We start from the raw sequence: 27442 nt of genomic DNA on the forward strand, positions 1-27442 counted from the left end.
TTGTGGGTTTGATTCCCACGAGGGAACCAGTATGAGAATGTATGCACTCACTACTGTAAGTTGCTGTGGATAAGAGCTTCTGCTAAATGACAAATGTATGCTTCACCTAACACCCGTGCCAATATATCCTCCAAAAACTGGCTTCTCTGTTTTTATCACGTAAGTGGATAGACAGGCCATTGCTTCATTTGATCTACTTTTTGTTTATGTACTAAAAGCAATCTAGCCTTTAAAGAAATCCTGTCCACAGCGATAAATTACCTCAAGAAAACCAACTATGCGTTCCAAGGAAATCTCAGATGTCGATGCCTTACTGACTGCTTTCTCTTGGATTACATCCTACCCCCGGGCTCATTTACATATTTTTGTATTTTTATTATGACCTGAATGATTCTCCATTTTTAAATAAGAAATAAAGTGTCAAGCCTGCTTTAATGGTGGGTTTTCCTTTGAGGTACTAACAGCGTAGTTCTGTTTGAACCAAAAACAAGTTTAGGTGAACCTTTACCCAAAGCTCTGCTTGTGTGTGGACCTCTCCAATTACAGAATATAAATCTAATTTCTCAGAATTTCACCAGATTTATTTTAAGCCTGATTGTCATTCAAGTTTAAATAACTCACCCAATTCAGAAATGTACATTTATTTTTCATATTACAAAAGTGGGAAAAACTAAATTGGTTACATAGCAGCCTTATCAAAGCGCTAACATTTTAGAATGTCATGGAACAAATAGACTGATAGTGTGGCTTAACGTACAGTCCTGAATCGCCAACATCGTCCTTATTCAAACCCACTGCAAAAGAAAAGAAAATTACATTTTCATATCACTTAAGATGAACTAATGTACAATGTATCTTCAGTTAAATGCTATAATCAATTTAGGACAAATGACAGCTTTAAACAACAATTTCCTATCAAGTAATGTACTACACACAAATACACTAAACATGCCAACTTCATGGACACTTCTGACTGGACAGTCACGATGAGTCATGTGGCTATAACCTACCTGACCATGTGGGCAATTTCCCAGTTGGTCTCACAAGACATGGGGCCAACAATCTCCACACCTTCTTCTGTCACAATGGCAATCTCATGCTAAAAACAGTCAAAACATCAGTCATGTCACAAATGGCTATGAGACTGGTAGCTACAAAAACAGAAATTCACTATATGCTGTTGAAAATAACTAATTCAGAAGTGTTACGAGACTAACGACTCACCCTGTTGTAGGAGCGAGCATCGCGATAGTACAGCACTTTAAGGCAGCGCTCAATCAGCGCTCGCGCCTCATCCTTAGTGATCTCCACCTTGTTCTCCACCACCTCCCTCATCAGGGGCTGCATGGACACAGAATAACCTTAAACAAACCCATACATACTGCAAGGGTCTTTGTTGAACTCCAACTGTGGAACATTCATTTTTACATACAGTATTACCATGAAGTAGTAGATGCATCATGCAGTACAGATTACACTCATTCCTTTTCTTATCCCTGAAGGGGTTGCCACTATTTCTATGAAAAAGTGTAGCTCGACGACTTTATAAATAAATGACTACTCCAGCCAATCATGGGAATAGAAACTATGGCATTTTATCTTTGATTTATAAAAGATACATTCTAAACTATGAAATGTATAGAAGTTATTACTGCCTCTCAATAATAGTCCCCTCATGTGTGTTCATTAGCTTATTTGTCCTCACCTGGGCCAGGTAAGCACCAAACCCTGTCGCCACTGTAGGTGCCTCATAGGCCACACCCAGCTTGTCCACGTAGCCCAGGAAGCTAGAGAAATACAAGATGACAAGCTATGCATTTATTTTGACGTAGCTAGTTACAATATTTATAGCTGCAGGTCTCAAGTCAGTTTGATGTTAACATCAAGACCTATGAGGTTTGTTAAAAGGGGTGGCAGCGTAGCCTAGTGGTTAGAGCGTTGGACTAGTAACCGAAAGGTTGCAAGAGTTCAACACGGACCCTTGCTGACAAGGGTAAGTAATCCTTCTCACCCCCCCCCCCCCTTAAATGATTTAGATGCACTATTGTAAAGTGGCTGTTCCACTGGATGTCAGAAGGTGAATTCACCAATTTGTAAGTCGCTCTGGATAAGAGCGTCTGCTAAATGACTTAAATGTAATGTAAATGTAAGGTACAAAGCTGTCCTTCTGCCCCTGAACAAGGCAGTTAACCCACTGTTCCTAGGCCGTCATTGAAAATAAGAATTTATTCTTAACTGACTTGCCTAGTTAAATAAAAGGTCAAATAAAAAAGGCAAAAACTAACCAGGGTCATGGTTAAACTATTCAATCTAACATGACAACATTGTCAACGGGCACTCCTAAATTGCTAAGCAATTTCAAGAGTTCCACATCTCGGCATAACTTCTGATAAGGACAAAAAATGGACATTAAAGATGCTGAAAAATCATCCCACCTCTCGCCGTTGTAGAATCCACCAACAACCACAGTGTTCCACAGTGGGTTCATCTTGCTGCGGCGGTTGTACATTACCCTTGTCAACCAGGAGTGAATGGCTTTGGGGCTGTAGCTGTGACCGTCCCCCAGGAGCTCCTCATCGATCCTGGGATGCAAAGACACAGACCTGATCAGTGGTGGTCCTCAGGGAGATAACCAAGAAAATGTTTCAGCACCCCAAGTGAGGGAAATGACTCCTTATTGCCAGAAACCATTAAAACAAAGAGATCCTGCCCCAATCTCCTTAAAACCCATTATTATACTTTGTATCAATGATCCAGACCCTATACTCCAATCTATCTGCAAACATCTGCTTCCGTTAGTTTTCCCATCTCCAGAAGTACACACAAAGGATGTCCTCTTCATTGTTAATTGCCTTCTCTCAAACCCGTAGTCAGTCTGCTATGATCCTATTACAATCTATGGCACCAAATATATATACTGATGACATATTATTCTTCCAGATTGTTTCTCACTCTTTTCCCCACCTTTTAGATATCTTTAATTTTTTTATCAAAATTGCAGGATACAAGATCGATTGGGGGAAGTCTGCATTACTACCACTGAACAATAGACGAGAGTAATCTATTCCGTTAAACATCCCAGTGGTCCAGTATTTTAGATATCTGGGAGTACAAATGTATCCCTCCTTGCAAAATATTGTACTGAATCATGTAAAAAAAAAAAAGTACATAAATTATGTAATAATAATTATTAAATTCAATTGCGTTTTTCAGTAGTTAAAATGAACACCCTTCCACAATTTTTTTCAGTATCAATGCTCCCTGTAGCACCACCTGGGCTCCCGAATGGCACAGCGGGGCATCGCAGTGGCACTGCATCACTACAGTCCCTAGTTCGATTCCAAGCTGTATCACATCCAGCGTGATTGGGAGTCCCATAGGGTGTGTTTGGCCGGCATTGTAAATAAGAATTGGTTCGTAACTGACTTGCCTAGTTAAAATAAGGGTACATTTTTAACAAATTGTCAACAAACAAAAGAATTGTCAAAACAAATTGTTTTGGAAAAAAATTTACTCCTTAATCTCCATGTATCTGGAAGGGGTAAAAACCCAAGTACGTTCAGAAATTATGGGGGATGGCTCATTCCAAAACGTCCAACAAAAGCACAACCCGCCGAAGCACTTTTTTTTCTACTTACAATTACGTTCGGCTAGGAGCGGTTATGTGGTACCTTGGGAAACCAAGTTTAATCCTCATCCCTTTCACAAGGTACTGCTTAGAAAAAGAGGTCTCGCATCTGAAATGTATTCTCTTCTAGTAAAGACCTCATCCAAGCAACTTTCAATTTGGCTGATTAGGGGAAAAAGTTGGAGTTTAACTCAACCTCATTCCTTAATTATTTCCTCTCATGTTGGGCATATTCATATAACTTCTGTTAATGGATAATATCTGTATATAAAAAATGTTGACACTAGCATATGCAAACGCACTGATGTCATTGACAGAGATAGTCAGATCTGCTTGTGTGTGCCAATGTCAGTGAGTTAAGCATACAAAGCTAAGGGCATCTCTTGCGGTTTCTCCTTTCTAGAACCAACCTATTATTATGAATGCTACTATATTATGAACTACTCCATTTTCTGTGTATGTGCCTTTTAAGAGTCAACAATAAATAAATTAAAACAAAGACACACACACACACACATACATATATATATATATATAAAATTATTATTTTTTTTAAACATTAATGTAAATATTCACCATAAAGGACCAAGACAGTATATCCGATTTTTCTGAAAGAAACCTCAAACTTACACCATCTGTTCGATTATCTGCTTCATGTACTGGTAGTCTGCGTAGTCACCGGAAGCGCCCAGGATGGTGGTGTCATTCACCTTCATGAGACGAGAGATGTTACGGAACCGTGCCAGGGAACCATAGGAGCCCAGCATGTCAGCTGCGATGATGACTCCACCTGTAAACTTCACTCCCAACACTGATGTTCCCGTCACCATGGGGTTTCTAAAGTTTAGGGAGGGGAAAATGTAGATAGCTAATAAAACTTTCCCGTGACAAACTAACGTTACACTAAAAATGCAATACAGAGGAATGCATGCTGAACGTCCATTTAGGCTCATGCACGCGCATATATAACATATATGGCGGGAGTATGACTAGCTACATAATATGCTTCTATAGCATCCTTCGTGATGGTGCGTTTGTTAGCTAGATAGCTACCTCACTGCCATGTCATACTAGCATTAGCTACCGTAAGCGCAATATGATTGGGTAGATAACTGGCGAGGCATAGATGGACAACGTATCACGTCAGTCAATTTGTGGGAAATAGAATAAGATAGCTAAACTGAATATGTTCACGCGCTAACTAGTAGCCCAACTAAATAATAGGGCAGTAGTCAGTGAGCTAACGTTAACTACGTCGGCTAGCTCCACCATGATGATACAGCACTGCAGCGTACCGAGGAAATCGAAAGTGGGATGACATTATTAGGGTCTCCACTCAAAAGTATTTACTTACAGAGTGTGTTTGATAGGTCCGCATCCTGGGGCTAAACTGTTGCCAGGAAATGAATAAAACTGTCCGGGTTTTGGTCCATTCTCCCAGAAATTGAGCTTCAAACCGCTTGGATCCATGTTACAAATTTGCGGATGTGACGACACAGCTGCTCGTGTTGTGTTCTTTTGCAAAGATTATGGGATACAGGAAGCAGACAATTCTAACAAAAGCCAAACATTATGTATCTTATTTATAACCACATGTAAACCTTATCCCGAAGTATAATAAATAAAACAAGAAACTCGTCAATAACTGTTAGTTTTATTATAAATATTCGATGATTTAGTCAGAAGGAAAGGAGTAAAATCAGAGGGGAGTTAAATTGCACTAGATGCTGATCCAAGGTCAGGTTTACGTTTCCTGTGTTTAGAAGGCGACGTTAGGATAGTGTTGTAGTAAACTGATTCTAGATCTGTGCATGGGGTAAGTTAGCCCAAAAGGAAATAAAATATTCATATATGGGTAAACCAATCAAGTTTCTGTCACTAGGCAGAATTTTCTTAGACGAGCCATCAGCTCAGTTACTGGGCAGACCAACCATAACGCCTCCTATCAGAATAATATTTAGCAAGAAAATAAAGCAATTGAACCAATAGAATTTAACTTACACTTGGTATCCGAGTAGAATTAGAACAATCCACCAATTGGAATTTACGTTTGCTTTGTAGTCAGGCAGACATGACATATTTGTCCAATCACAAAAAAAATCTGAAAGGGGGATTTTTGCTGTATCTTTGGCTCAGGTACTTTCTTTTTCTTTTATAAAATAAATAGTCAAATAGGTTTTTATTATATATATAACCGAATAATATGCGCAATTTAAACATTACTTTGATATATTGTTGAAAAAGTTTGAATTCTGTTACAATTAATGTTTCAAAGGGTGTTTCATTGCTTGCTAATGCTAGCCCAGCTATCAAGTTTAGCTAACGTTAGTCACTTGCTAAGATTAAATACTAGTATTCAGTGAATCTACATGTGTTAAATGCCTATCAAACTAGCTTATTTGTTCTTCGTTTGTTATATGTGCTTTCTATTCCCAAAAAACTGACCACCAGTGTGTGCCTAGCCAGATGGCTAGCTAGCAAGCTAGCTACGGTGAATTGAAACATGTTGTGTCGATAAAGCGGGGAAGTATGCAAATTGCAAGCGCATGACCATAGAATAGCACAAGCTGTGACATGAAAAAGCCATTGTTAACCATCTCAAATAATGGAAGTCGCTAGCTAGCTGAGAGTGAAGCGAGTAGTTTACAACGCTAGTGAGAAAAAGACCCATGTCATGGCAGGTATTGGTACGCCAAAACCATGCCTCATAGTATTTCGGCACCGTGCTAGTGACAGCCGGGTAAGCCAGCTTGACAGCGGCTGCACTCTGTCAATGCGCCATTGTATTATGCCAATCAAGCTTTATAATTAGGAACACTTCTTTTTTAATTATCCTACGTAATCGCCAGTTTGTCATGTTTTGGAAATACAGACAGCATCGTGCATGTTTCCCACCCAAGTATTATTATTTTTCCAGACGTTGGTTGCCGTAGTGGGAGTGTCCCTGGCTGTTCAACTGATTGACTTATTTTCTATTTAGGGGACAGCCTTGAAGCTGCAATAGTGTGCAGTTGCAGCCCGCAATTCGGGGTGTTCCTGCATGTGGCCACCCTTGAGCATCCCATTGGTTCCTTCATGAACCCCCATGAGCATCCAATTGGTTCCTGGATGTCTTCATGCTTTTGAATGTGGAGTCAAAAGGAAAGTACAAGTATTATGTGAGTTTTTTGGCGGAGTCCGACTCGATGTCCTTCGCTCCCTCCTGCCCTCACTGTCTTTAACAGAATTGCAGGAAAACTGTACCCAACAAGCCGGGGCGAAGGACACTGTCTTCCGGTCGCCCCCACCTCCTGCTAGCACGGGAGGCTGGGGGGACAACATGTGCTAGCGAACTAGCTAGCTTGTTAGCGACACTGTGTGCTAGTTTGCTAATTAGCTAGGGCACGGTGTCGCCCCCGCCTCCCACCCTGCTGTGGAAGTCGTGTCCTTCACCCCTGCCTGTCGGGCACAGCTTTCTGTTGTGGGCCGACAGGCGGTGGTGAAATACAGTTTCTACCGGTCGCCCCCGCCTCCCGCTAGCACAGCAGGCGGGAGGCTGGGGCGACACCGTGTGTTAGTTAACTTGATAGTTAGGGACACCGTGCGCTAGCGAGCACACTGTGTCGCTCCTGCCTGCTGTGTCCTTCGCTCCCGCCCGCCGAACGCCTGCCCTCATCGTAGTTAACAGTACTGCAGGATAACAGTGCATGACAGGTGTGGACGAAAGACACTGTCTACCGGTGTACGGCTAGCTAACTACCGTTGTCGCCCTTGCCCCTTCTTCTGTGGGGTGTATTGGCGGCTGGCATCCAACATTATTGTGCATTAATACCACCTACTGTACTGGAGAGCTCCCACGTGTCCGAGTTGAATAATTTAGCAATAGAAAGAGGGTAATGCAGATGCAGGAATGTCCCGAATTGCACCCTTCTGTGTAGCTGTAGCACGCAATCACTGTACTTGATTTTGGCTATCAGATTTTTCTCATTAAAAAAATATGCTCACATTGATACATTGAATATATGGACACACGATTGAAATGAAGAAAAAAAAGACTATTTCACTTCTGCAGTACTATTCTTCATTTAATAATCCTGACCTGAAACAATAATGAGAGTGAGAAAGTTAGAGAGAGGGTCGAAGATCATACCCCCAAGACATTTTAACCTCTCACCATTACCAATAACAGGGGAGGTTAGCATGTCTTGGGGTTATGATATTTGACCCTCTGTAACTTTCTTTCTCACTCATCATTATTAACTATTCATTTCAGGACTATCCGTAATCATGGAATCATCCATATTAGGATAATGTAGAAGTGTTTAGAAACATATTCTGTTCTTATTTACAATAAAAGTTACTCCAAAATGACACAACACATTTACCATTAATTTGTAATTGGGCACAAAATAATCTGAAACAACCAAAACTAAATGCAAATACATCCAACAAGTTTGTAGAGTCACACGCTTGATGTAGTCATTGCGTGCTAGGAATATGGGACCAAATCCTACATTTTGACTACTTTATTTATAAGAATCTTTAGGGGTATTAATAATTTTGACCCTTACCTTTTTGCGAGAAAAAACTATTACTTGTTTCAACGAAATATCTTTCTCTGAGCAATTGTATTAGTATAAAATAATATACAGTGCCTTCAGAAAGTATTCATACCCCTTGACTTATTCCACATTTTATTCCAGCCTATTTTCAAGATGGATAAAGTATATATTTTTCTCAACCATCTGCACACAATACCCAATAATGACAGTGAAAATGACCGTTATTAAAAATGTTGGCAAATTTATTGAAAAAAAAACCTTCAAATTTGTGGATTAGGCTATTTCAACCACACCCGTTGCTGACTAGTGTTCAAAATCGAGCACATAGCCATGCAATCTCCATAGACAAACATTGGCAGTAGAATGGACCGTACTGAAGAGCTCAGTGCCTTTCAATGTGGCACTGTCATAGGCTGCTACCTTTCCAACAAGTACGATTGTCAAATTTCTGCCCTGCTAGAGCTGCCCCGGGTCAACTGTAAGTGCTGTTACTGTGAAGTGTAAACATCTAGGCGCAACAACGGTTCAGCCGCGAAGTGGTAGGCCACACACGCTCACAGAATGGGACCGCCGAGTGCTGAAGCGTGTAGCAATCGTTTGTCCTTGGTTGTAACATTCACTACCGAGTTCCAAACAGCTTCTCGAAGCAACGTCAGCTTCATGAAATGGGTTTCCATGGTCGAGCAGCCACACACAAGCCTAAGATCACCATGCGCAAAGCCAAATGTCGGCTACAGTGGTGTAAAGCTCTCCACTATTGGATTCTGGAGCAGTGGAAAGGTGTTCTCTGGAGTGATGAATCACGCTTCACCATCTGGCAGTCCAATGGAAGAATCTGGGTTTGGCGGATGCCAGAAGAACGCTACCTGCCCGAATGCATAGTGCCAACTGTAAAGTTTGGTGGAGGACAAAAAATGGTCCTGGGCTGTTTTTCATGGTTTGGGTTACGCCCCTTAGTTTCAGTGATGGAAATCTTAACGCTACAGCATACAATGATATTCTAGACGATTCTGTGCTTCCAACTTTGTGGCAACAGTTTGAGGAAGGCCCTTTCCTGTTTCAGCATGATAATGCACCCGTGCACAAAGCGAGGTCCATACAGAAAAGGTTTGTCGAGATTGTTGTGGAAGAACTTGTTACACCCCTGAGTCAAAAATTTGTAGAAGCACCTTTGGCAGCGATTACAGTTGTCTTTATGGGTAAGTCTCTAAGAGCTTTTCAGACCTGGATTGTGCAACATTTGCCAATTATTATTTCCAAAATTCTTCAAGCTCTGTCAATTTGGTTGTTGAACATTGCTAGACAACCATTTTCAGGTCTTGCAATAGATTTTCATGAAGAGTTAAGTCAAAACTGTAATTTGGCTACTCAGGAACATTACCTGTCTTCTTGGTAAGCAACTTCAGTATAGATTTGGCCTTATGTTTTAGGTTATTGTCCTGCTGAAAGGTGAATTGATCTCCAAGTGTCTGGTGGAAAGCAGATTGAACCAGGTTTACCTCTAGGATTTTGCCTGTGCTTAGCTCCGTTCCATTTATTTTTTATCCTGAACAATGCTCCAGTCCTTAACGATTACAAGCATACCCGTAACATGATGCAGCCACCTACGCCACCACACTACACTTAAAAATATGGAGAGTGGTATTCAGTAATGTGTTGTATTGGATATGCCCCAATCATAACACTTTGTATTCCGGACAAAAAGTGAATTGCTTTGCCACATTTTTTTCATTATTACTTTAGTGCCTTGTTAAAAACAGGCAGTGGTGTTTAGTGAGTCCACCAGATCAGAGGCAGTAGGGATGAGCAGGGATATTGTCTTGATAGGCGCTTGAATTAGACCATTTTCCTGTCCTGCTAAGCATTCAAAATGAAGCAAGTACTTTTGGGTGTCCGGGAAAATGTATGGAGTAAAAACAAAATTATTTTCTTTAGGAATGTAGTGAAGTAAAAGTTGTCAAACAAATAAAGTAAAATACAGATACCCAAAAAAACTACTTAAGTATTACTTTAAAGCATTTTTACTCAAGTACTTTACACCACTGCAAACAGGATGCATGTTTTGGAATATTTTTTTATTCTGTACAGGCTTCCTTCTTTTCACTCTGTCAATTAGGTTAGTATTGTGGAGTTACTACAATGTTGTTGATCTATCCTCAGTTTTCTCCTATCATAGCCATAACATTCTGTAACTGTTTTAAAGTCACCATTGACTTCATGGTGAAATCCCTGAGTGGTTTCCTCTACGAAACTGAGTTAGGAAGGACCCCTGTATCTATGTAGTGATTGGGTGAATTGATATACCATCCAAAGTGTAATTAATAACTTTACCATTCTTCAATGGATATTCAATGTCTGCCTTTTTACATGTTTACCCATCTACGAATAGGTGCCCTTCTTTGTGAGGCATTGGACAACCTCCCTGGTCTTTGTGGTTGAATCTGTGCTTGAAATTCACTGCTCGACTGAGTGACCTTACTCATAATTGTATGTGTATGGTACAGAGATGAGGTAGTCATTCAAAAATCATGCTAAACACTATTATTGCACAGAGTCCATGCAACTTATTAAGTGACTTATTAAGAAAATTTTAAATTCAGTCTGCAACACAACAAAATGTTGAAAAAGTCAAGGGGTGTGAATACTTTCTAAAGGCACTGTAATTTTCCAATTATTATTTTTTTATACAATATAGCTCAGTATTTGAATTATTTATTTTATACAGTCATTATGTAATGATCGTCTGTGGTGGAAGAAGGTGAGGACCAAAGCGCAGCGTGTGGTAAGTGTTCATATTTTTAATAAAATAACTGAACAATGAACAAAACAATAAACGACAAACGAACAGCCCCGTAAGGTGCAAAAATCCCAGAACCACACGGGGGACCTAGTGAATGACCTGCAGAGAGCTGTTACCAAAGTAACAAAGCCTACCATCAGTAACACACTACGCCGCCAGGGACTCAAATCCTGCAGTGCCAGACGTGTTCCCCTGCTTAAGCCAGTACATGTCCAGGCCCAGGCCCGTCTGAAGTTTGCTAGAGAGCATTTGGATGATCCAGAAGAAGATTGGGAGAATGTCATATGGTCAGATGAAACCAAAATATAATTTTTTGGTAAAAACTCAACTCGTCGTGTTTGGAGGACAAAGAATGCTGAGTTGCATCCAAAGAACACCATACCTACTGTGAAGCATGGGGGTGGAAACATCATGCTTTGGGGCTGTTTTTCTGCAAAGGGACCAGGACATTTACATTTAAGTCATTTAGCAGACGCTCTTATCCAGAGCGACTTACAAATTGGTGAATTCACCTTCTGACATCCAGTGGAACAGCCACTTTACAATAGTGCATCTAAATCATTTAAGGGGGGGGGTGAGAAGGATTACTTTATCCTATCCTAGGTATTCCTTGAAGAGGCGGGGTTTCAGGTGTCTCCGGAAGGTGGTGATTGACTCCGCTGTCCTGGCGTCGTGAGGGAGTTTGTTCCACCATTGGGGGGCCAGAGCAGCGAACAGTTTTGACTGGGCTGAGCGGGAACTGTACTTCCTCAGTGGTAGGGAGGCGAGCAGGCCAGAGGTGGATGAACGCAGTGCCCTTGTTTGGGTGTAGGGCCTGATCAGAGCCTGGAGGTACTGCGGTGCCGTTCCCCTCACAGCTCCGTAGGCAAGCACCATGGTCTTGTAGCGGATGCGAGCTTCAACTGGAAGCCAGTGGAGAGAGCGGAGGAGCGGGGTGACGTGAGAGAACTTGGGAAGGTTGAACACCAGACGGGCTGCGGCGTTCTGGATGAGTTGTAGGGGTTCAATGGCACAGGCAGGGAGCCCAGCCAACAGCGAGTTGCAGTAATCCAGACGGGAGATGACAAGTGCCTGGATTAGGACCTGCGCCGCTTCCTGTGTGAGGCAGGGTCGTACTCTGCGGATGTTGTAGAGCATGAACCTACAGGAACGGGCCACCGCCATGATGTTAGTTGAGAACGACAGGGTGTTGTCCAGGATCACGCCAAGGTTCTTAGCGCTCTGGGAGGAGGACACAATGGAGTTGTCAACCGTGATGGCGAGATCATGGAACGGGCAGTCCTTCCCCGGGAGGAAGAGCAGCTCCGTCTTGCCGAGGTTCAGCTTGAGGTGGTGATCCGTCATCCACACTGATATGTCTGCCAGACATGCAGAGATGCGATTCGCCACCTGGTCATCAGAAGGGGGAAAGGAGAAGATTAATTGTGTGTCGTCTGCATAGCAATGATAGGAGAGACCATGTGAGGTTATGACAGAGCCAAGTGACTTGGTGTATAGCGAGAATAGGAGAGGGCCTAGAACAGAGCCCTGGGGGACACCAGTGGTGAGAGCGCGTGGCGAGGAGACAGATTCTCGCCACGCCACCTGGTAGGAGCGACCTGTCAGGTAGGACGCAATCCAAGCGTGGGCCGCGCCGGAGATGCCCAACTCGGAGAGGGTGGAGAGGAGGATCTGATGGTTCACAGTATCGAAGGCAGCCGATAGGTCTAGAAGGATGAGAGCAGAGGAGAGAGAGTTAGCTTTAGCAGTGCGGAGCGCCTCCGTGATACAGAGAAGAGCAGTCTCAGTTGAATGACTAGTCTTGAAACCTGACTGATTTGGATCAAGAAGGTCATTCTGAGAGAGATAGCGGGAGAGCTGGCCAAGGACGGCACGTTCAAGAGTTTTGGAGAGAAAAGAAAGAAGGGATACTGGTCTGTAGTTGTTGACATCGGAGGGGTCGAGTGTAGGTTTTTTCAGAAGGGGTGCAACTCTCGCTCTCTTGAAGACGGAAGGGACGTAGCCAGCGGTCAGGGATGAGTTGATGAGCGAGGTGAGGTAAGGGAGAAGGTCTCCGGAAATGGTCTGGAAAGAGAGGAGGGGATAGGGTCAAGCGGGCAGGTTGTTGGGCGGCCGGCCATCACAAGAAGCGAGATTTCATCTGGAGAGAGAGGGGAGAAAGAGGTCAGAGCACAGGGTAGGGCAGTGTGAGCAGAACCAGCGGTGTCGTTTGACTTAGCAAACGAGGATCGGATGTCGTCGACCTTCTTTTCAAAATGGTTGACGAAGTCATCTGCAGAGAGGGAGGGGGGGGAGGGGGAGGAGGATTCAGGAGGGAGGAGAAGGTGGCAAAAAGCTTCCTAGGGTTAGAGGCAGATGCTTGGAATTTAGAGTGGTAGAAAGTGGCTTTAGCAGCAGAGACAGAGGAGGAAAATGTAGAGAGGAGGGAGTGAAAGGATGCCAGGTCCGCAGGGAGGCGAGTTTTCCTCCATTTCCGCTCGGCTGCCCGGAGCACTGTTCTGTGAGCTCGCAATGAGTCGTCGAGCCACGGAGTGGGAGGGGAGGACCGAGCCGGCCTGGAGGATAGGGGACATAGAGAGTCAAAGGATGCAGAAAGGGAAGAGAGGAGGGTTGAGGAGGCAGAATCAGGAGATAGGTTGGAGAAGGTATGAGCAGAGGGAAGAGATGATAGGATGGAAGAGGAGAGAGTAGCGGGGGAGAGAGAGCGAAGGTTGGGACGGCGCGATACCATCCAAGTAGGGGCAGTGTGGGAAGTGTTGGATGAGAGCGAGAGGGAAAAGGATACAAGGTAGTGGTCGGAGACTTGGAGGGGAGTTGCAATGAGGTTAGTGGAAGAACAGCATCTAGTAAAGATGAGGTCGAGCGTATTGCCTGCCTTGTGAGTAGGGGGGGAAGGTGAGAGGGTGAGGTCAAAAGAGGAGAGGAGTGGAAAGAAGGAGGCATGGAGGAATGAGTCAAAGGTAGACGTGGGAGGTTAAAGTCGCCCAGGACTGTGAGAGGTGAGCCGTCCTCAGGAAAGGAGCTTATCAAGGCATCAAGCTCATTGATGAACTCTCCGAGGGAACCTGGAGGGCGATAAATGATAAGGATGTTAAGCTTGAAAGGGCTGGTAACTGTGACAGCATGGAATTCAAAGGAGGCGATAGACAGATGGGTAAGGGGAGAAAGAGAGAATGACCACTTGGGAGAGATGAGGATCCCGGTGCCACCACCCCACTGACCAGAAGCTCTCGGGGTGTGCGAGAACACGTGGGCGGACGAAGAGAGAGCAGTGGGAGTAGCAGTGTTATCTGTGGTGATCCATGTTTCCGTCAGTGCCAAGAAGTCGAGGGACTGGAGGGAGGCATAGGCTGAGATGAACTCTGCCTTGTTGGCCGCAGATCGGCAGTTCCAGAGGCTACCGGAGACCTGGAACTCCACGTGGGTCGTGCGCGCTGGGACCACCAGATTAGGGTGGCCGCGGCCACGCGGTGTGGAGCGTTTGTATGGTCTGTGCAGAGAGGAGAGAACAGGGATAGATAGACACATAGTTGACAGGCTACAGAAGAGGCTACGCTAATGCAAAGGAGATTGGAATGACAAGTGGACTACACGTCTCGAATGTTCAGAAAGTTAAGCTTACGTAGCAAGAATCTTATTGACTAAAATGATTGAAATGATACAGTACTGCTGGAGTAGGCTAGCTGGCAGTGGCTGCGTTGTTGACACTACACTAATCAAGTCGTTCCGTCGAGTGTAATAGTTTCTACAGTGCTGCTATTCGGGGGCTAGCTGGCTAGCTAGCAGTGTTGATTACGTTACGTTACGTTAAAAGAACGACAATAGCTGGCTAGCTAACCTAGAAAATCGCTCTAGACTACACAATTGTCTTAGATACAAAGACGGCTATGTAGCTAGCTAGCTACGATCAAGCAAATCAAACCATTGTACTGTAATGAAGTGAAATGAAATGTGATACTACCTGTGGAGCGAAGCGGAATGTTGACCGGGTTGTTGAAGTTAATTCGGTAGACGTTGGCTAGCTGTTGGCTAGCTAGCTAGCAGTATCTCTTACGTTAAGGACGACAAATAGCTGGCTAGCTAACCTCGGTAAATTAAGATAATCACTCTAAGTCTACACATTCTAAACTACACAATTATCTTGGATACGAAGACAGCAAAGACAACTATGTAGCTAGCTAGCACTACACTAATCGAGTCGTTCAGTTGAGTGTAATAGTTTCTACAGTGCTAGTAGACGGTAGACGTTAGCTAGCTGCTGGGCAGATAGCAGTGTAGACTACGTTAGGACGACGAAATACGATAATTATGCAATTATCTTTGATACAAAGACGGCTATGTAGCTAGCTAAGAAGAAATTGCTAAGATTAGACAAATCAAACCGTTGTACTATAATGAAATGTAATGAAAAGTTATACTACCTGCGGACCGAAGTGTAGATGCGACCGCTCGCTCCAACCCGGAACCGGATAACGACTGATCCGTGTAAAGGAAAGAATGAATGGGGCCTTGTATCGTGAGATTTTGAGTGAAAACCTCCTTCCATCAGCAAGGGCATTGAAGATGAAACGTGGCTGGGTCTTTCAGCATGACAATGATACCAAACACACCGCCCGGGCAACGAAGGAGTGGCTTCGTAAGAAGCATTTCAAGGTCCTGGAGTGGCCTAGCCAGTCTCCAGATCTCAATCCCATAGAACATCTTTGGAGGGAGTTGAAAGTCTGTGTTGCCCAGCAACAGCCCCAAAACATCACTGCTCTAGAGGAGATCTGCATGGAGGAATGGGCCAAAATACCAGCAACAGTGTGTGAAAACCTTGTGAAGACTTACAGAAAACGTTTGACCTTTGTCATTGCCAACAAAGGGTATATAACAAAGTATAGAGATAAACTTTTGTTATTGACCAAATACTTATTTTCCACTACAATTTGCAAATAAATTCATTAAATACCCTACAATGTGATTTTCTGGATTTTTTTTCTCATTTTGTCTGTCATAATTGAAGTGTACCTATGATGAAAATTACAGGCCTCTCTCATATTTTTAAGTAGGAGAACTTGCACAATTGGTGGCTGACTAAATACTTTTTTGCCCCACTGTATATCTCTATTATGCGTTGGAATATATCATATTCCATATTATAATACTTTGGAACAGATTTCCAAAATTAAAATCACTTACATGCTGACAACACCGGCTGCATTGTGTCCCCAAGCGTTTCAAAATATATGTACCCATGCATGTTATTCAATCATTTCATCCAAACTGCTCGTGCGCATCAACAAGTATCTGCGTAGCCAGGTGCTAAAATAGAACTTGGTTCTATTTTAGATGCGCTGTCAGTCCTGCCTCTCCCATCTACTCGTTGGTTTTTAGGAGCATATACCCACGTGGGTGATTGAAAGATGAACGAGGTCCACACTCCAGTCCAGTTGGTTGCAGTAAGGCACCTTAAAGTTGGTTGCCAACTGCCATATACAATCCACAGAAGAATATGACTGAACTTGGAGCGATTACTAGAAACTAACTAGGTTTCCCCTTTTATTTTTGGATTAATTGTCGGAGTAGAGAACACATGATTTTGTGACTCAAAATAGGTCCATATTCTACAAAGATCCAGCAGAAAAGGACCCTGTTCATGTAATTCCCAGTGTTTATATCCCAGGACAAATTATCTAGCAACAGCAAGCTAGCTAGCTAAATATCCATTAATGTTTCATAAGTTTCGACCAGTCCCCAAATGAATATATTTCAGAGTTGATTTTGATATTTCTACCTCTGTGTCCTGATCACGTCTGGTGGGGATAGACAAACTCAACATGCAAACGCGGGTCACAACAATCTAAATTAGCATGACACGAGCTGAATTAAATGTAAACTGATTTTTTTTAAATCTTGGTATATGCTCAGTGCTCCGTTGACATTTTCACAGAGATACGCTTGTTTTTGTGAGAAATCTTGTAAAAAAGATAAGGGATTTTGAATTAATATGAAACGTGTATACTACATGTCATGTCTCAAAATCGATATCCATCTTACCTCTATATTGTTTTATGTCCTGCGGATTTGAGAAGAAAGATGACGAGTTAAACGGCAAAGTGAGCCTGTCATATAGCCAATAGCCTTAATTCTCTCACAGAATCCAGCCGAGTTGATGCAACTTTCCAGACTTTTGTACCACTTTTCAATAAATGTTAATCACATACTCACGGACAGTTTCCTTGTTGAGATTCAATTGGCACATACGCATTTGTGTTGCCATCATATTTTTTTAATTTAACGTTTATTTTACTAGGCAAGTCAGTTAAGAACAAATTCTTATTTACAATGATGGCCTACCGGGGAACAGTGAGTTAACTGCCTTGTGGCAGAACGACAGATTTGTTCCTTGTCAGCTCGGGGATTTGATGACTGAAGAGGCCCAACGCTCTAACCTGTTGAGCACTGAGCAAACAGTCAATGGTTGTATTTGACATTTATTTTTTAAGAGAATGGATTTCAGCAATCAAAGAAAGGCATGTAACTACAGAGGATAAACATAGGTAATGGTTTAGTCATAGATTATTTATTTTTATTTTTTTTCCACCACTCCATTGGTGGATTTAATCAGAAACTAACTCCTGTCAGTACTACCATCATCATAGTCAGATATAATCCATAGTTTCCATTTGGATTTAAATTAAACAAAATGAAGGCTTCTTCTGTCTTGTCTTGTTGGGCAGCTTATCAGTTGAAAATTCACTAATATTGTGCATGTCGAATAAAGAGCGATATTGGATGTGGAGGGATAGATTTAACATCCTCAACTAAAACTAAAAGTTGCTTTAAAAATATCAAATGACAGCCCCCAGCAAATTCCACAGTGCTTAGAACAGTGTTATAACGTTTACCCTCCTCCTCATTTCAGAGGCCTCAGGGTGTGTTTGCCACCGCTGTGTGAGCAAACAATGACAGAGGACAGGCTGAAGGCGGACCCCTCCAAGCGGGAGGGGCTGGACTCAGTAGAGGGAGACACAGAGCCCAGCCTGCTGCTGCAGAAACTAAAGAGCAACATCTCGTAAGTCCCACCCCTCTGTCCACACAGCCACTGCTTAAATCATCAAAATGTACTAAAATATTGTGTAGTATCAGCACCCTCTCCAACATTTCCTGCCATTTATCTCATACAGCTTATCCATCAGTGTCATTAGAAAGTCTGCAGAAATGTGTTTGTAATAGCTGTTTCTTTTCGCAGTAAGAATGTACAGGGCAAAGTGGACGTTATCCTGGTGAGTGCCAAGACATCTTTGGTGTTGCTCTGTGTATGAATTGCCTTGTCTATGAATGACCCATATTGTATCCTATGTCTCACCTACCCACAGCAAGATGTGCAGCGCTTCTCTGACAACGACAAACTCTACCTTTACCTCCAGCTGCCTTCTGGTCCCAGTTCAGGGGAGAAAAGGTGAGCATCATTATCATCAGAAATCACTCTGGGTCTAGCACTCTATGATTGTCCTCCTGGAGGGACATATTTGTGGCTCTTCAGATGACTGAAGAGGCTGATGTATGACTTACAAATCCCACTGAAGAGGCCAGTGTGTGTGTGGTGGTAGTGGCTGATAGTGGTTGATGTTTATCCTCTCCTTTCGTTGTTGCCGCTTGTCCTCAGTGGCACGGTGGAGGTCTTTTTCATGATGTGCAGCCCTACCGTGGATGGCCCTCCTCCATTTTGTTTTATTTCCATTCAGTCCATTAGAGATACATTAGGTGTCATGCAAGCAAGCGTTGCCGCAGTGGTCCATCCAGAAGGGGATGCATTGTACCTACCTGCTGGTGGTTTTAAGTTTAGTTTTGATCTGGATGTTATTGTGTGCGTTTGAGATGCAGAGATTCAACAGACCATGCAGATCTATGTATCTCGAACATGCACGCATCTCCAAATTCCCCAAACTCTTTTTCTCAGTCTGGCAATGGCCCCGCTGGCACAACTTAGGCGGTGGTGTATTTCTGCATCGATGTCAGCTTTGGAGGAGAGAACACTGCCAAGGTAAGGGAAGAGGTCCACGTTTTCATGGGTGTTATTGTCAACATGTATACAAAGCTCAATAACCCAGTCACATACTGACTTCCCCCCATAACACTTTACACTTAAAACGATTCATAAATGCTATTATAAGTAGTTTATAAACTATAAATTATTTAGTTAATAGTTTATAAATCTGTTATAAACAGTTGACACTGATTGACATTTTGTGATTGTTATTTAGTTGCTTGCCAAAATGTGAGTGCATATTGATTATTATTACTATTGCCAGGGCAGCAATGCATGTTTCAGCTGGAATAAAACAGCAGCAACATGAACCTTGTGCTGGCTTTTCATCTTTCTTTTTTTGGGGGTGAGGCACCGGTTGAGAAGTTGGGGATGTGTAAATCTCCTCATTAGATTTTTTTCTTTTTAATGTTCACCGCCTTAACTTGTTTCAAAATGTCTACATTGAACTGTCGCTTTGTTACCCGCCACAAGAAAGAAAGAAAAAATGTATCAGCAAAACATGGCTGCTGAGATGTACTGCTTTGCTGTGTTTGTCCTGAGCAGCAGCAGCAGTGACCCCAGTTCCTTCAACACAGCTGACCAGCTGCACACCTGCAACTGGATCCGCAGCCACCTGGAGGAGCACGCAGACACTTGCCTGCCCAAGCAAGACGTCTACGAGACATACAAGTAAGTTCATGTCATGAGGCACAGCTGCGACTGTGAGTTACAAATGTACTTGTGAACCCGGACTACCTGGACATCAATAAGAAATGTTCGTTTTCCCATTTGAAACGCTTTGCTACGGTGTGCCCTAATGAAAACAACCCAGCTAATGTTATGATCTCTTACACTCTCATCCCCCAGGAGATACTGTGAAAACCTGCAGCACAGGCCTCTGAGTGCTGCAAACTTTGGGAAGATCATCCGTGACATCTTCCCCAACATCAAAGCCCGGAGGCTCGGTGGCAGGGGACAGTCCAAATATCCTTTCAGCCTGTTACGAGGTTGTTTTGGGAGGCCCTTTAAGCATTTTAACGCAATTTTACTTTTGTTTGCCACAACTGCATTGACGCCTGTAAATTAAATATTCAAGTGTCTCCCTGAATGCTGGATGGAATTCAGGGATTCACCCATACTTTCAATGCATCCTATTTACATCCTATTTTATATTTTTGCACAATATGGGAAATGTGGATAGAATAATGCCACAGAGTACAAAGGATCAAAAAGTATTACCATAATCTATTGATAAGTGGAGAGGGTGGGGTTCCCCTTTCTGTCTACAGTTATTCCTTAACTCCTCCGCTGACACGTATTGTTATAGTGGAATCCGCAGGAAGACGGTGCTAAACATGCCACTGTTGCCAAACCTGGACCTGAAAAACGACCCAGTATGTATGACTAGCCAACTGCACTTCCTGGTTAGATGATAGCACACTACCATTGCTTTTGCTATAGTTAAGTGCAAAAATGACTGTCAGTAGTGATTAAGGCTGTACGTCCATGTAGTCGGAGCTGACGGAGCTGGTGCAGACCTACAAGCAAGAGGTGACGGAGGCGGCTTGTGAGCTCATCTGTGATTGGGCCCAGAAGATCCTCAAGCGTTCCTTTGACACAGTGGTCGAGATCGCTCGTTTTCTTGTGCAGGAGCACATCGTCAATCCGCGCTGCAGCCAGGCTGAACTTGTCACTTCTGCCGCTATGGCAGGTGAGTCTCAGTGTTTCCATCATACTGTGTTCAGTCGTCCTCGTTACACTGTCTTCAGTCGTCCTCGTTACACTGTGTTCAGTCATCCTCGTTACACTGTGTTCAGTCATCTTCAATACCATCCGCAACCATCTTATGTTTGGAATTTCTTGTGATTTTTCTCTGTCTCACAGGAGGTCCTGCAAAGCCCCACAAGGTGATCAAGAAGAACCCAGTACCATCCAAAGGAGGTGGGCCAGAGACGGAGGGGGGCGGCTCTGAAGCTAAGGTAGTGAGTGCATCAACAATACCCTTTCAAAGACTAAACGCAAAGTACATGAACACACTGCTGGGCTGGAAGTTGTAATAATGAGCCATGTCTACTTATATTGATTTTATGTAACACAATGATGTTGTTTCTCTCAGAGGGATAAAGACGTTGGGGATCAGTCGTTGCCAGGGAAACTGCAGTGCAGTGACAAGCCTATGAAAGGGGCGGAGTCGGTACGCCCGGGGGGTCGCGAATTGCAGGTGGAGGCTCTGATGAAACACTTGCCCCGAATCCTGCCTCGCAGCTCTGTCCCGGAAAAGTCCCAGCTTTCGGTGCGCTCCTCGCCTCCCTCGCTGGCGCCCAAAGACGCAGGCGGCATGAAAGTCATCACAATGACTGCCCTGCCCCAGCAGCAAGGGGGCGCTCTCCCCGTCATGATTCTCCCCCAGAGCGTCAGCCTCTCCTACCCCGACAGGGAAAAAGCCCCGTCAATCACTATGGCGCCCGTGGCACCAACATCGGTGGTGCAGAGGGCTCGCGCAGTGGGCAAACGGGCCCCCGAGGCAGCAAGTGGGGGCCCCGGGCCGGGAGGCATGCCGGCCAAACGGAAACGAGGACGACCCAGGAAGCCACGGCCAGAGGACACCACCCCCCCGCAGCCGCAGCCGCCCCCTCCACCCTTACCCTCGGTCAACCAAGCCCCTATTATGAATTCCCTCACCGGAGGGGTGATCCAGAAAGCCTGCTCTTCCTCCTCCTCCCAGGTGGTGGAGGTCGTATTCCAGGACCAGCAGGCCTTGGTACTAGGTCAGCTGCATTCGGTAGCGGACACAGGTGACCCAGAGCACCGGGGTGTGGTGCTCGAGACTGACCCACGGCCCGTGCTGCTGCTGTCAGGGGCCAGTCACACAAACTGGGACATGGGCAGGGCCATGGTAGAGGTCATCCAGAGGGCCCCGAGACCACCCACCATCATCACCAAGAACAACAACAACTCCCAGTCTACCCCCCAGCACCGCCTGCCCTTGCCCACTGTGCTGGAGGATCGAGGGGAGGTGGAGATCACCCTCACCCCCGTGGAGCCTTCGGACGATCTGCCGACCCCCACTGGCCAGGCTAGCTCGACCCCCACTGCCCAGGCTAGCTCGGAGGGTGGCCCCACACCCGATGACAGTTCTAAAGAACCTAGCCCTGGCCTTCCTTGTCCCAGAGACTAAGGAGCACTAAGGGACTTTATACTACCCTTAGGGGGAGGATAACCACCCCCAATCATCTTCTCCCAGGTAGCGTCTTCTCCCCGATTGGTGGAAATCCAAGATTGGTAGCACAGAGAGCCAAGAAGGATCGATGAAGCCTAAACACTATTAATACCCGTTGACCTTCCATTTATAACTCTTTGCTGTGACTCTAACTGCACGTTTGTCTTTGTAATTGTGAGCAGAGAGAGCGATAAAGGCGGTTCCATAGTTCTTATGACGAGGGGGGGGGGGTATTTACGGGTTTGGACCTTTTAAGGTATTAAGTGCTACTCTCCCTGAGAGGAACTCCCCTCAGTGTTTATTTTCTTTTAATAATATACAGTTGAAATCGGAAGTTTACATACACCTTAGCCAAATACATTTAAACTCAGTTTTTCATAATTCCTGGCATGTAATCCTAGTAAAACTTCCCTGTCTTTGGTCAATTAGGATCACCACTTTATTTTAAGAATGTGAAATGTCAGAATAACATTTGATTTATTTCAGCTTTTATTTCACATTCCCAGTGAGTCAGAAGTTTACATACACTCAATTAGTATTTGGTAGCATTGCCTTTAAATTGTTTAACTTGGTTCAAACGTTTCGGGTAGCCTTCCACAAGCTTCCCACAATAAGTTGGGTGAATTTTGGCCCATTCCTCTTGACAGAGCTGGTGTAACTGAGTCAGGTTTGTAGGCCTCCTTGTTCGCACACGCTTTTTCAGTTCTGCCCACACATTTTCTATAGGATTGAGATCAGAGCTTTGTGATGGCCACTCCAATACCTTGACTTTGTTGTCCTTAAGCCATTTTGTGCCACCCCTGTGCTTCGCAGTTGGGATGGTGTTCTTCGGCTTGCAAGCTTCCCCCTTTTTCCTCCAAACATAACGATGACTCATTATAGCCAAACAGTTCTATTTTTCTTTCATCAGACCAGAGGACATTTCTCCAAAAACCGTTGTCTGGCTTTTTAATGGCGGCTTTGGAGCAGTGGCTTCTTCCTTGCTGAGTGGCCTTTCAGGTTATGTCGATATAGGACTTGCTTTACTGTGGATATAGATACTTTTGCACTAGTTTCCTCCAGCATCTTCACAAAGTTGTTTGCTGCTGTTCTGGGATTGATTTGCACTTTTCGCACCAAAGTGCGTTCATCTCTAGGAGACAGAACGTGTCTACTTCCTGAGAGGTATGACGGATGCATGGTCCCATGGTGTTTATACTTGCGTACTATTGTTTATACAGATGAACGTGGTACCTTCAGGCGTTTGGAAATTGCTCCTAAGGATGAACCAGACTTGTGTCGGTCTACAATTTTTTTCTGAGGTCTTGGCTGATTTATAAGCGAAATAATCTGTCCGTAAACAATTGTTGGAAACATTACTTGTGTCATGCACAAAGTAGATGTCCTAACCGACTTGCCGTAACTATAGTTTGTTAACAAGAAATTTGTGGAGTGGTTGAAAAACAAGTTTTAATGACTCCAACCTAAGTGTATGTAAACTTCCGACTGTATATCTTTGGTTGTGTTATGTTAATGTTTGTAGTTGTGCTTTCAAATAGACTTCCAGAGTAAAGGAGAATGCATGACTCGCTGCTGGTGGAGCTGCATTTAAATGATGCCCCCCTCAAGCATCAGAACTGGGTCTGCCACAGTGTTGTAAAAAATTGTGTGACAAGATTGTGAGTTTGCCCCCTCCCCCTTCTCCAAATCCATTAAATTGGAGTGTGACAACGCGAGCACTTACCAGGTCGTCATGCCAATATTACAGCACTTCCTGTTAGAGATTTAGCATAGATTACAAAACGTAGACACCATATAGGCTAGACTATGACAAACAGTCATTAAATATGCCTATTTTGAACTTCCATCACCTCGGGCGAAAGCGTCAAAGCACAAACCTGCGAGCCTAGTGTAAAACCTTGAGCGCGGCAAAGAGACATATTGAAATATTAGCGCAGATTTAGCATATGATTTAGCCTGATGCTAAGCTAATGCAGGTTACCAAGCCCTTTTTTTATAAGTTATGGATGTTGTACCTTAGTCCTAGAGTGTATAAATATTATATAATTTTCACATTTTCAAACTGTCTGGCAGAGACAACTATTTTTAGACACCCTTTGCCAAACTTTCAGCCTCTGGCTTTGCCTAGGGGTGCATACATCTTTGGTGCTGAACTGAGGCATATTGCAATACATAGCAGTACATGATAATGTAAGATATTGATACCCTTCAATCCAAACCCAGCATATCATCCAAAGTATCATCAACCTTAAATAGGCTGGTTTTGTGTTTTTTATACCTTCCGTCCTTTGACAATGGGAGATTCAATTTGTAATCCCCAGCCTCAGCCCTTTTGGAATTAAATTGAAGCAGACAACAAGAATATTTGCACTGATATGAAGAAATCAAAAAGGGAAGAGCCTGTTGGTTAGAACATATAATAGTAGTGATTACTAGGAATTAAAACAATGATTAAAAACCTGCTATATGCTTGAGGTAGTTTTAGATGAGGCTATGTTAGCTTTATTTTTCATTAGAGTTGATGGTCAAATTTGACTGAATTGAGAATGAGCACTACGGAATTAGACTTTATTATTAGCCTATGCCATGTTATTGTCCTTCTGTAAACTATGGGCTTATGAAGAGAGAAACTTTATGTAAATTCATGATGCATTCATTTGGTACTGTATTGGTGAGGACACAAGTTTGTCTACACACTACACTATTTCCTGTGAAAACAGGGATTCCCTATGTCTGTCTTAATAGATTTTCTCCCCAACCAGTATGAAGTACAAGGGTGACCAACCATATACATACATGTGGCCAACCTTCTTGCTGGCAGGCTTTTGTCCCAGCCCTGTTCTTACACACCTGATTCTATTCTTCTAATCAGCTACTCATGATTAGGTAAATCAGTTGTGTTTAGAGCAGAGCTGGAATGAAATCCTGCAGTGCATACCTTGTAGCTGTGAGGAGGGTTGGCCACCCCTGATCTAGTATATTCTATTGGTCTGTTAATTGTGTAATTACATGTGCATAGTTATAGTAACTCAACTTATCCTCGTTGATGACATTGGAGTATGTGCTAGCAATGATCTCAGAGTTGTATTAGTCAATTGACAGATCAAGTTAATATCAGTAAGAGGTGGGTTTTACTTTGAATGAAAACTACTGATAAACTGGACGCCCAGGGGACACAAACGGGTAACCCCTTCCCTAAGTAAGTGCAGGTCCTTTAGTGTGCAGTTAAATGAGTGTTGCAGTAAGTGAATGAGTGAGTGGGAGAACTTTTTCACTGTGGAGCCACGGTGCTCAAAAGAAACGGGTTAGAGAATCAAAGATAAGGATCGGGATCCGGGTAGCGGAGCCTTGACCATAACTGGCGGTCAAACCACATCATGACTGACCACGGTCAAGCTCTGTAGATGCTCTGTTGATGGTGGTAACTCTCTGTAAACCAGCCCGGCTAGCTATGTAGTGGTTAAGTAGCTTCATAGCTTTGCTTTGCGGTTTGTTTGAGTCATGCAAATAAGAAGATTACAAATGAGTCATTTTGCTATTGTTGTTTTATCAAATCTATAAAAATACGATTTATCATATGTGCTTTTGTTGATATGAGTCATTCAAGTTTCATTCATTGTACAGGTCATTTGAAGTCCAGTTTTAACATGAATGTCTTTGAATTTCAAAGGCACTTCCAGTTTTAAAAAAATCTGTCCATGCATGGTTTTATGTGACAGTAATTATATTATTCTAAGATTCAATAAAAAAATCTGTTACTCTCCTAGATTATAAAGCATACGTCAAACCATAAAATGTATTGACTAAGGGTTTAAAAATGAGATGTGTTAAGTTATCTGTTTTAGTTTAACATTTATATTCCCCCAGGTTGTGTTTTGCACTTTATTTATACCTGAAGATTAAATCATTTACAATTTGGTGTGCACATAAAAAACAGAATCCTGATTTGATCATTAAGAATTGCACCTTACATGTTAGTGATTTTATACATGCAACTCCGAATGCCCTTGTTTGAAATTGTTTGAATAGTTTTTTTTCTAAATCATTGTCTCAGAGTTGTATCATTTACACCTATGCTTCCTTTAAAAAAAACAGAGCTAAACAAAATGATGCCAACAACAACTAATGTGAATATATTTTCCTATGCTGACTGTAATAAATGTTGTTAAAGGGTAATTGGAGAGATGTTGGGTGTTGATCATTTGTGTAATTTTTTTTACTCTTCTCTTAAAGACACACTCCAGCTATTTTGAAACTTTCCCTGTTGAAAAGCAATATCCCACATATAAATTTGAGCGAGAGAAATAGTGTAAACTTCGTGGAGTAGGCCATTCAAGTAGTTGGTCCGATGGCCCTCTGATGTCATCGGCTTACCCACTTGCTTGAGGAACAATACAGAACAACAGAGGAAAGCCTCCACACACACTTAAAAGAGGACACCTGGATCACCTATTAAGATGTGCCCTTTGTTAAGTAAATCAGGTGTTAAATGAGCTGAAAATGACACTGCAGTAGGACTTTAAGGGAGGGAGAGTAGAGGGAGAGTTTTTAATCCATTGATGCAATGGAGCTGTTTTGAGCTCTTCCTAATTTCGGAACCCATATTAAGCTCTTCCAAACCAGATGCTAAGAGTCAAACTCAGTCAATGACTATTGGAAAAAAACAAGGGTATGTCAAAGTGGGGTGAGTAGAAATACACCCACGAGTTGAATCTCATTTACTGTAATTCTACACAATATTAAAACTCTAAAATTATATTTGGAGAACAGTAAAAACAAACAAATGTCCCCCAGATATTATCACCTCGATATTAGGTATATATTAGGTTTGGCGTGTACATTGTACTATTCAACCTCATTATCCATAGGCTATGTTCATTCATTTAGCCTACTTGTGGCACAGTGCATTAGCTCATGGGCATTCCGGCTCTTTTCTGTGAGCCGACTCGTTCAGCTCAGCTCACCAAAAAGAGCCGGCTCTTTTGGCTCCCAAACGACTCTTTTAAAAAATATATGTTTTGTATTTTTTCAAGTCAAACAGTTTGCGGTAGTTTGGCTATGATTGGTGTTAAAACAATTCTAATTAAATCATACTCTACCTTAACCACAATGTATTTAAAAATGCATTGGTTTGTTGTGAAAAAGAATGCTATTAAACATTTGCATTTAAAGTGTAACGTTTTAATGTAAACAAAGTGCATATAAATCTAACAATTCAAAACGAATACAATTTGAACAG

General features: G+C 43.0%; 2 protein-coding genes across 5 annotated transcripts; one reads left to right on the forward strand and one right to left on the reverse strand.

Annotated features, from left to right (window-relative positions):
* Positions 1–625: 625 nt before the first annotated feature.
* On the reverse strand, positions 626–5147 carry LOC135552166 (proteasome subunit beta type-4-like). The gene is made up of 7 exons (XM_064983617.1): positions 4983–5147; positions 4259–4465; positions 2436–2582; positions 1706–1787; positions 1225–1341; positions 1011–1099; positions 626–794 (listed from the first exon to the last, which is right to left on the reverse strand). Exons 1-7 carry the CDS (start codon positions 5096–5098, stop codon positions 782–784), a joined length of 771 nt encoding a protein of 256 aa, XP_064839689.1. The 5' UTR covers positions 5099–5147; the 3' UTR covers positions 626–781.
* A 573-nt stretch (positions 5148–5720) lies between these two features.
* Positions 5721–26386, forward strand: LOC135552167 (DNA-binding protein RFX5-like). Of its 4 annotated transcripts, none has more exons than XM_064983618.1 (12): positions 5732–5764; positions 6609–6786; positions 17877–18026; positions 18204–18237; positions 18331–18413; positions 18915–18998; positions 19548–19673; positions 19851–19967; positions 20299–20377; positions 20496–20694; positions 20868–20965; positions 21100–26386. In XM_064983618.1, exons 2-12 carry the CDS (start codon positions 6755–6757, stop codon positions 22159–22161), a joined length of 2064 nt encoding a protein of 687 aa, XP_064839690.1. In that variant the 5' UTR covers positions 5732–5764; positions 6609–6754; the 3' UTR covers positions 22162–26386. The 4 variants fall into 4 exon arrangements, with proteins under 4 accessions (XP_064839692.1, XP_064839690.1, XP_064839691.1 ...); XM_064983619.1 differs by having other exon boundaries at positions 20868–20962; XM_064983620.1 differs by lacking the exon at positions 6609–6786 and having other exon boundaries at positions 5721–5764.
* The last annotated feature ends 1056 nt before the right edge of the window (positions 26387–27442 follow it).

Source organism: Oncorhynchus masou, chromosome 13, assembly GCF_036934945.1.
Source record: "Oncorhynchus masou masou isolate Uvic2021 chromosome 13, UVic_Omas_1.1, whole genome shotgun sequence".
NCBI classification, from domain to species: domain Eukaryota; kingdom Metazoa; phylum Chordata; class Actinopteri; order Salmoniformes; family Salmonidae; genus Oncorhynchus; species Oncorhynchus masou.